General features: G+C 44.4%; 1 protein-coding gene across 1 annotated transcript in view; it reads left to right on the top strand.

The window, feature by feature from the left end:
* The window catches only part of LOC306934689 (endoplasmic reticulum mannosyl-oligosaccharide 1,2-alpha-mannosidase-like), a 25438-nt gene extending 16883 nt beyond the window's left edge, over positions 1-8555 (top strand). The window contains 6 exon segments of the mRNA XM_079517374.1: positions 821-986; positions 989-1010; positions 3374-3494; positions 5364-5558; positions 6742-6873; positions 7591-8555. Coding sequence (XP_079373500.1) covers positions 821-986; positions 989-1010; positions 3374-3494; positions 5364-5558; positions 6742-6873; positions 7591-7803 — 849 coding nt within the window. The 3' untranslated portion in view covers positions 7804-8555.
* Positions 8556-10923: the final 2368 nt, after the last annotated feature.

Below are 10923 nucleotides of genomic sequence, written 5' to 3'. Positions count from 1 at the left end.
GAAGCATTATGTTATACTTTAGCTCAGCGGTGGGCAACTTTGACAATGGAGAGGGCCACTATATTTCAACACTCACTCCTAGGGCCATATATTACGGTCGTCGCAAAATAGCCGATCTACAAGTAGATCGGCTATTTTTGCTATATTCAAATTGAAATCTTGAATTTTTGCTATTTTTTTAATCAGAATCCTGAAAATTTACATTTTTATGTCATTTCAAATGCCTTTAATTATACTTGTGTTGAAGCATTGAGCTACTAATTTAGACTGAAGTAATTAAAGCCGGTCATGTTTGCATGTTGTGGAATTGTAATCAGCTGAAACCAATATTATATCAGAATTCTGACATTAACCTGAGGGCCGCATTAAGTGAAGGTGGGGGCCGCATGTGGCCCCCGGGCCGCCAGTGGCCCACCCTGCTTTAGCTATTGAAAAGATAGCTACAATACCTACAAGCTCGTAGCGCGGCACTCTGAGCTTGTAGATCTGCTAATTTTTTTTGAAAAATCGTGAAAATGTGGAGCAAAAATTTGAATATTATATTCTTTCACAGTGAACGTTTTTAACTCAAGTCTTTGCTTCTGGGGGGTCCCTCCCTGGGAACAACATCATTTCAGCGGCCAATTACATACAGTTCTGGGGGTCCTTGACATGAACATGTTTGAGAACGACTGACATAGAAACATGGGATTTTTCCGGAAACTGTCAGGATTTAGAAGACATTTTGTAGAATCGTCCTCGGGTCTAAATGGGTTAATTCATATTGGTTGCTAATCAATAAAGTCAATGTCTGTCTTCTCTCTCTCTCTCTCTCCTACAGGCTGCGGTGGAGGAGGTCTCGAATCAGGTCCACAAGTTGGACGCCAAGTTGGACGGTCTGGTTCCCATGTTCATCAACACCAACAGTGGGCAGTTCACCCATCAGGGCATGTACACGCTGGGCGCCAGGGCTGACAGCTACTACGAATACCTGCTCAAGCAGTGGATCCAGGAGGCAAGAAAGAGAGCCAGTGAGTAAGGTTCTTGCTTTGGTTTGCTGCAACGTTCATGTGCCTAGACGCTTTGCCTATTTTGACTTGTTTGATCCTCCTCGTCTCCTTATCAAGCTTCCCTTCTCCAACGATTCCTGTGTGTTTTTCCATGTTTTCAACTTCCTCTGTGAATGCTGCCACAGTACTGACAGTCTGACTCTTAATCCATTGAGACCTGGAACGCATCCATGTCACGTTAGCGTTTAACCACATTAACCATTAACCCATTTTGGGGCGGGAACCCCTTTTGGTGTTTTAAACATTGTTATAATTTAGCTATTGAAAAATAGCAGATCTACAAGCTCAAGAACTTGTAGGTCTGCTATTTTTGAAAAATCGTTAAATGTGCCTCAAATCTTTCCGAAAATTGTCATGATTTAGAAAACGTTTTTTTTTTAAAATTTCGACGTCAGGCCTGAATGGGTTAATACTTAGGCTTCCATAGTCAATCTGGAACACAAAATCCCAAGTTTTCAGCCAGCACGTCCGTGTCGTGCAGCTGGCCTATTCCATTCTATGCTGTCATAGCTGAAAGTCATATTGCTTGATCTGTCTGTTTGCGCACGCACGCACACACACGCACGCACGCACGCACTCAATGCGCGTGCGCACACAGTCTCTGACTCACACACACAGAAATGCTTTTTATTGCACTTTTATTTGCACTCTGCCACATGCTTATACTTGCCAGCACACAGACTCTTGTTCAAGTTCAAGACGTATTTGCCTATTATACCTAGTATTTGTCTCTTGCTTTCATCATCACTTATTTTACTCATTTATTACTGTATTTTGCGTCCTTTTTTCCTCTGGAAACAGACATTGAGCAACAATCTCAGTTCAGGACAGAAATCACTCTGTTCTCCAAATGGAATAGCCACAGGCATTCGTCCTTGACATATTGATGTATGACTACTCCGTAACAGCGTTACTACAAAAAAAACTGTTTTGACGGATTGATTTTGCAGTCAACTGTTACTCCCTACCACACCACGCCACTATCGCAACCAGGGGCACCTTGAGACGACTTGAAACATTGTCTAGTGATAACTGCTTCACGCTACTGTGCACCACTATACGTCTAATTAACGATCAAATAACAAACAGACAGACAGACAGACAGACAGACAGACAGACAGACAGACAGACAGACAGACAGACAGAGACAGACAGACAGCGCTTGGGCTCAGAATTAAAACCGGGGAAAGAATCATTATTTTCTGATTTTAGCGTTGGCTATTCAAAAATGGCAGATATACAAGCTCACAGCGCCTCACTTCGTGCCGCACAAAACATTATTATTTTTTGAAGAATCTTGAAAGTGTGAGAATTTCGAAGGCATCTGTAGAATTGGCCTCAGGGTTAAGCTGCTTCCAATGAGTGTTTCAAAGTGTTTGTTGAGTCTGTGTTTTTGCGTTGCCTCAGGTTCTTGGCTTAGATTAGTTTACTTGGCAGCAGCACTGGATTCCTTGTGACAAAGCAAGAGCTTGCTGTTGGCTATTGTACGAGCTGTGGGAATTAACACCACCTACCTCCAGTATGCTGGTACTTATTGTCAGCGGGTGGTAATGGTAGGGGTGTGTAAAAGTGTCCAAAATGGCCTAAACTAACACAATTAATGGAATCTTCTAAATTGTAGTTACTGTGGACAGGGTTTGGATGACAATATGGCCTTTGCAAACAGATTTTCTTTTTGTTTTAACATCTGTTTATTATTTAGGATTTTTTTTTTTTAATTTACATGGCATTTCAAAAAACGTTCATCAAGATGAAAGAATATAGCAAAAACAAAACGGTCCAAAATAAATTGAAAAACAAACAAACCAAGAAACGTACAATAATGATGAGACAATAAACACATGGTTGACGACTGTATTGCACTCCGAGTGCACAGATATTATTTTTATATAAATAATAATCAATAATGAATTGCTTAACCCATTTAGGCCTGACCTCGAAATTTGAAAAAAAAATCTTCTAAATCCTCCAGTTTTCTGAAATAAATATTTTCACGATTTTTCAAAAAATAGCAGACCTACAAGCTCGTAGCGCGCCACTCGGTGGCGCGCTATGAGCTTGTAGATCTGCTATTTTCCAATAGCTAAATTATGACATAATGTTTAAAACACCAAAAGGGGTTCCCGCCCAAAATGGGTTAATTAATGAATCGGACCCATCGCTAGGTGATCAACTCAATAGGTCACTTTGGTAGGAAATCAAACACCGTTTGTCGTCTTCTCTGTCCTAGAGGCCAACCTGCCTGCTCAGGTACAGGAAGGCGTTGGTGAAGTAGATCACATTTCCTAGCCTGGTGTGTCATCCATTCTCTGGGTGTTCTTTAGGTTTCGGGACGACTACCTGCAGGCAATCGAGGGCGTGAAGAGAAACCTTTTGCAGAAGTCCTCGCCTAACGGCCTCACCTTTGTCGGAGAGGTCTCCCACGGTCAATTCAGCCCTAAAATGGTATGTACCACTGTAGCTAGCCTGGGTAGGGCATTCACTAGTTGCCTAGTTTACTAGTCGACTGCTGTACATATTATGTACAAAAAAAAAAAAACTACTTTTAAAAACTGTGTACATTGGTGACTATAACTATAATCTACCTGATCTTGAGACCTACAAAATCGGGGGGAAAAAAACTTTTTTTCTTTTTTCTTATCAAGTAGTCAACTAGTACCAACAAGGTCGACTAGTGGATTTACTAGTCGACTAGTTGAATAGTCGACTAGTGGATTTACTAGTCGACTAGTTGAATAGTCGACTAGTGGATTTACTAGTCGACTAGTTGAATAGTCGACTAGTGGATTTACTAGTCGACTAGTTGCGTAATGCCCTAGCCTGGGGTCCACCTATGCTTTCTATGGCATAGATAGGCAGCTCCCGGCAGGATCCGCCGGGATAATCTAGACGCAGCTGCGCGACATGAGAGGAGTGTGTGTGTACGTGTACACACACACAAAGGTGCAGACAATCAGAAATCAGCAGAGTGATCGACGTTTGCGCTACTCTATGCCGCATTGAAGTGGACTCGGTCCCAGACTTTTTTTTTTCTCCCTGGAAATAAAAACGTCTGGGTTTCCGAGGCTACTTTGTAGCTTGCAAGCCCACATCGGAACGCCCACCCCCCGCACCCCTACTCGATAAAGATATGCTTTGTTGATGTACACATAGGCCTGTCACAATTATTACTAATCTTTTCTCTTTTTTTTTTAGATAATCGCAGTTATTTTTGCATGATTGTCAATCGATTCCATGTTGGAAAATGTCCATACATTAACCCCTTTTGGGCGGGAACCCCTTTTGGTGTTAGCATTATGTTATGCTTTAGCTATTGAAAAATAACCCTTTTTTGAAAGATCGAAGAACCACTGACATAGAAACACAGCTTTTCCAGAAAACTGTCAGGATGTAGAAGACATTTTTTAGAATCTGATCTCAGGTCAAAATGGGTTAAAAAGAAAATAGCAGAAATAGTTGATCTACAAGCCTAGAAGAAGTTTAGTGTAGGGTTGTAAGCTTGTAGACTATTTCTGCTATTTTGTAAATTCTTTGGAATGGGAAAACTATTTCAAATTATTAAATGTGTGATGTGTCAGTGATTTCTAAGTTATTTGTCATATCTGCCCTGTGCAATTTGTGATTAAAAGGCAAACATAAAATGACATCGCTAAACGCAAATATTTGTGTCAATTAATCATCGACTTAAATTTGTAATCGTGACAGCCCTATGTACACGCATACTATTTGAATTGCATAAAAACATGGTTTGTTGGTATACACGCACACACACACACACACACACACACACACACACACACACACACACACACACACACACACACACACACACACACTGGCCACTCTTATTAATGTACTCAACACATTGGAGGAATACGATTTGTTTCTTTGTCTTTAAGCTGGCTGCTATAAATGGTAGTACTGTATGTCACATGTTGGGGGTGCTGTTGCCATGCATCTACTGACACCACAGCTTTCAGTTACAAGTGCGATGGGAATGATTTTGGGCGGGAACCCCTTTTGGTGTTAGCATTATGTTATGCTTTAGCTATTGGAAAATAGCAGATCTACAAGCTCATAGCGCGCCACCGAGTGGCGCGCTACGAGCTTGTAGGTCTGCTATTTTTGAAAAATCGAAGAACGAAGAAACATAGCTTTTTCAGAAAACTGTCAGGAGACATTTTTAGAATCTGAAAAGGTCAAAATGGGTTAATTTTCGGTGAAAATCACACACTGAACCCTTCCGTCAAACATCTCTAGTGCTCCCGCTGACTCCCCGCCCCTTTTCTTTTCGGGTTTTCTTTTTTTTGTCAGGACCACTTGGTGTGTTTCCTGCCCGGCACCCTGGCCCTGGGTGCCCACAACGGCCTGCCCGCTGATCACATGGACCTGGCCGAGCAGCTGATGGAGACCTGCTACCAGATGTATGCCCAGATGGAGACGGGCCTCAGCCCGGAGATCGTCCACTTCAACATGCATCAGGGCAGCGTGCGCGACGTGGATGTGAAGGTAAACTGGAGATCACATAGGAGGGGGAGGGGGGGGGGGGGGGGGGGGGGGCATATGTTAGTCCGACGTACCAATAATCCCACATACTGTACGAGGCCGGTTAACACATTCCACGCGTTACAGTATAATTGACAGTGACTTTCCTCCTGGGGGAATCCCGAGACGTTCCAAGGCCCAGTGAGTCGATGTGTTTCCTCCAACTGCGCCTTGTTCTGCCCCGGGGGGGTCTCCTCCCAGTGGGACGTGCATCGAGGACCTCCCTAGGCGAGACGCCCGAGAGGCATCCTATTAACCAGATGTTCGAACCACCTAAGCTGGCTCCTTTCCAGGCGAAGAAGCAGCGACTCTACTCCGAGTCTCTCTCGTGTGACTGAACTTCTCACCCTATCTCTAAGGGAGATGCCAGCCACCCCGTCGAAGAAAACTCATTTTGGCCGCTTGTATTCGTGACCTTATTCTTTCGGTCATGACCCACAGGTGCGAGTAGGAACGAAGATTGCTCGGTAGACGGAGAGCTTTGCCTTCTGGCTCAACTCTCTTTTCGTCACAACAGTGCGGTACAGCGACTGCAATACCGCCCCTGCCGCTCCGTTTCTCCGGCTGATCTCCTTCTCTATCCTCCATTGAGATTCAAAAGCATTACATAACAGAATGAGATGGTGAGCGGGCGTGCGTGAGAGAGTGTCTGTTTGAGTTTGTTTTTATTGCTCTTTTGGAGAACGAACAGGGATAGTTGGAGATATTCCACGACACAGGATTGGAAATTATGGTGCAACCACTCATTATTATTTTGACCGCCTGTCCCCGACCACTGGTATTTAACCCATTTTGGGCGGGAACCCCTTTTGGTGTTAGCATTATGTTATGTTTTAGCTATTGAAAAATAGCAGATCTACAAGCTCATAGCGCGCCACCGAGTGGCGCGCTACAAGCTTGTAGGTCTGCTATTTTTTTTAAATCGAAGAACGACTGACATAGAAACATAGCTTTTTCAGAAAACTGTCAGGATGTAGAAGACATTTTTAGAATCTGATCTCGGGTCAAAATTGGTTTAATATTACGGCCGCGAGATTAGCCGCATGGGACCCGAGGGTACCGCAGGATCCCGCTCGCGGTGCGCGGCTCTACTTCATACCCGACTGTGACATGTTGACCTTTTGTTGTTGGTCTCGTTGTGTCTCAGCTTGCAGACAGACACAACCTGCTCCGCCCAGAGACGGTGGAAAGCCTGTTCTACCTGTACAGGTTCACTAAAGAGGAGAAGTACAGAGACTGGGGCTGGGAGATTCTGAAGAACTTCAACAAGTACACCAAGGTGAGTGTCATGATGATCAGTAGGCTATTGTGGTCAGTACCATGTCAGTACAGTATCATATCGGTATAATATCGTGTCAATACCACCATGCTCACTCCCAATCTTCTGCCGTAGTCTGAAAACCGACCTCGTCAGACTCCACCGTAGCCTGCAGCCCTTGCCCTAGTCTCGACGACCTTGCAGGCGTATACAAAGGCAAAATCACGTCATTGACATAGCATATTATGTAGATATAGCATTCTGTAGTATAGAGTACATTGCAGTATTGCTACTTTCACCCTAAGTACAAAAATGTGAGTACTTTTTACAAGCTTTAGTTCCGACATACTATTGGTCCGACTGTCATTAGACCGATACCCTATACCCAAAACCCTAACCTAGGGTTAGGGGCTTTACAGAGTAAAAGCGGGCCATGTCTTCCCGGCACCCCAGAGCTTCTATTTTGAAGGAATCCCGGTGCTGGTTGTGTTAAGAGCGTCTGCTAAATGCTTAAATTGTAAATGCTTTAGCTATTGAAAAATAGCAGACCTACAAGCTCATAGCGCGCCACCGAGTGGCGCGCTATGAGCTTGTAGGTCTGCTATTTTTGAAAAATCGAAGAACGACTGACATAGAAACATAGCTTTTTCAGAAAACTGTCAGGATGTAGAAGACATTTTTAGGCGACAGCTAATCTAACTGTCGCAGCCCTAAATCTGTGCGACGTGTCTCTCTCAGGTATCCTCCGGCGGTTACACGTCCATCAACAACGTGCGCGACCCGGAGTACCCCAGTCCCCGAGACAAGATGGAGAGCTTCTTCCTGGGAGAGACCCTGAAGTACCTGTACCTGCTCTTCTCCGACGACCCCCAGCTCCTCAGCCTGGACCAATACGTGTTCAACACGGAGGCCCACCCCCTGCCCATATGGCCTGCTACTACCACCGACTGAAACACAGGCACATCACACACACACACACACACTGGCCCCTTTTTCTTCCCTTCTTCAGAGTGTCTCCACTGAACATGAAGTGGTTCAGAAGCCCAACAGTTGGTTTGGAACTGGAACCAAATAAATGGCCGCCGGTTCCGTGTACACACACCAAAGGTTCCAAGAATCTAGAACGGAACCAGTTCTAAGGAGGCAAAGTTATTTTGAGGGAAAAGGGGGGGGGCCAGAGTGCCACGTCTGTGGCAAACCTGGATGTTACTATGTGCAGTGGCACACACACACACACACACACACACACACACGCGCACACGCACACGCACAACAGAAAAGAACAGAATCTATCAACAACATGTATACATAACTAAGTTGCATTCGAAAACACACACACACACACACACACACACACAGTAGTGTGTGTGTGTGAGTACATCTCAGGGCTTGGCTGACACCAAGAACAGGGCTTGGATGACAAAATATTATTTGCAATAATACAATTCCTTTTAGTCGCCCAACGGTGACTGAAATGTCTGCGACTCTTTGACCTTTAACTGGAACAAATGAAATGTTTTTTTTTAATTTTTCCGGTAAGAAAATGATTGTGACAATAGCCATGTAAAAATAGCAGAGCCGAACTCATGCATTACAGTCTGTCGGGTGGAGACCTCACGTGTCCAAAACGCTTACTTTTCAGGAGTCAAAGTCAAAAGTAGCAGATCTACAAGCTTGCACATCTGCTACTCTTGATACTTTTGTGTGTATAATGATCAAGTATAATGATCAAGTAGGGCGTTAATGTACGGAAAATACACAAACGCATTTAGACCTGTGGATGATTCCGAAAAACCTATGTTTCTATGTCAGTCGTTCTCAAACATTTTCATGTCAAGGACCCCCAAAAATATATGTAATTGGCCGCCGACCCCCATCTGGAAATATGTTGTTGCCCAGAAGCACACATTTGACTTAAAAACGTTAATATATTCAAACATTTGGGCCACATTTTCACGATTTTTCAAAAAATAGCGCTACGAGCTACGATCTGCTATTTTTTAAATAGCTAAAGCATAACATAATGCTTAAAACACCAAAAAGGCTTCCCGCCCAAAATGGGTTAAAATATGAAGATACGAGGTTTCTGCCCGATTTTAGTTTCTTTCCGTTCTCATCAAGCTCTCCCAACACCGCATCCGCACTGCCAGCGCTGCGAGCCAACGGCTCTCCCAACACCGCATCCGCACTGCCAGCGCTGCTCTCCCAACACCGCATCCGCACTGCCAGCGCTGCTCTCCCAACACCGCATCCGCACTGCCAGCGCTGCTCTCCCAACACCGCATCCGCACTGCCAGCGCTGCTCTCCCAACACCGCATCCGCACTGCCAGCGCTGCTCTCCCAACACCGCATCCGCACTGCCAGCGCTGCGAGGCCAAGCTCTCCCAACACCGCATCCGCACTGCCAGCGCTGCGAGCCAACGGCTCTCCCAACACCGCATCCGCACTGCCAGCGCTGCGAGCCAACGGCTCTCCCAACGCCGCATCCGCACTGCCAGCGCTGCGAGCCAACGGCCAAATCTCATAAGACGGCAGTGGTGGAAAGTAACTAAGTACTTTCACTTAAGTACTGTACTCAAGTACAATTTTGGAGGTATTTGTACTTTACTCGAGTATTTCCAATTTCCAGTACTTTTACTTCTACTCCATTACATCTCGGAGCCAAGATTTGTACTTTTACTCCACTACAATGATTTGAAAACTTTAGTTACTAGTTTGGCGATTTTAATTTTGATTAGAAAACATACATTAACCTCTTCAACCCTATACTATGCGTTGCGACGCTATTTTCAATAGATTTTCTACACATTTTGAACTTGTGAAATGGGACATTCTGCAATATGAATACTTTTACTTTTAGTGCTTTAAGTACATTTTGATGCCGATACTTTTGTACTTTTACATTTTCAATTCCGTACTTTTACTTGTAACGAAGTAGTTCTAAATTGCAGTATTGGTACTTTTACTTAGGTAAAACAACTGAGTACTTTTTCCACCACTCATTAGACGTTACATGTTTTTCAATGAGACTGTCCTGACGTACCACGAGCGACAACGTGGCGTGCAGCGACATCCTGTATTCGCTCTGCCTCTATTTGAGCGAGGTTTCGCGGCCCCAAACTCTTTTATTGGTTGAGATCCACACGCTACTATTTATTGGTCCAGGCTACGTCGCGACTAGAGATGTCCCGATACGGTATCGGATCGGCCCTTATTTGGTCATATCGGGTCATATCGGTATCGGCGAATATGCCAGTCTAACCACCGATCCGACACAGGGGTATGGGGTTGACACTATGGCAGGTAAATACAATGTTGGGGCTTGTGGAGTTTGCTTTCAAGTTGCCCAAACTGCAAGTGCACATTTGAGTGAGGAGTCTGCTATAAACACAACACGAGATAGCTTTAAACACTATTCCTGGTCAGTGGACTTCAAAATAATTATTATATATATTATTCTCTGGTATCGGCCAAGGCCTTACTCACACTGTTGCAACATGCATACAACATTTGTCTTGTGTTTGTCCGCCCCAATGCATTTCCAATGGAAGTCACATGGTTTGACAAAACATTTTTGTTTGATGCGGGGGAGGGGGGCACAACACAGCCATCAAACACAAATGTTTTGTCAAATCATGTGACTTCCATTCACAGTCTTGTCCATTAAACACGGACAAGACACAAGTCAAATGTTGTATGCATGTTGCAACAGTGTGAGTGAGGCCCAACACAGAAATGGTGTAATCGGGATCGGTAACGAACAACAAGTGTATCGGGACATCCCTAGTCGCAACGCAATGACCGACGCTCCATATCGGGACAGTTTTTCGTGCGATGTCGCCGTTGGAACGCTCGCTCCGTGCCTGTGCAGATGAGGTGTTAGATCTGTGTCTGGGTTATATACTTAAACCACTTAAACCCCACATGGTTGACCGGGAGTCCCTCAGGGCTCTATACTGGTGTATTATCTGTTATCAGTCGGCACGACTGATTTCAGTCATTTGGATTCCATAGGAGTCAGCATGTCTTATAATATAAGACATATAAAGTGGGGCTGTGAATCTTTGGGT

The sequence above is a fragment of the Electrona antarctica genome (assembly GCF_951216825.1).
Source record: "Electrona antarctica genome assembly, chromosome: 12".
Lineage (NCBI taxonomy): Eukaryota > Metazoa > Chordata > Actinopteri > Myctophiformes > Myctophidae > Electrona > Electrona antarctica.
Note: the sequence above shows the minus strand (reverse complement) of the source record. Positions and strands in the feature narration are given on the sequence as shown.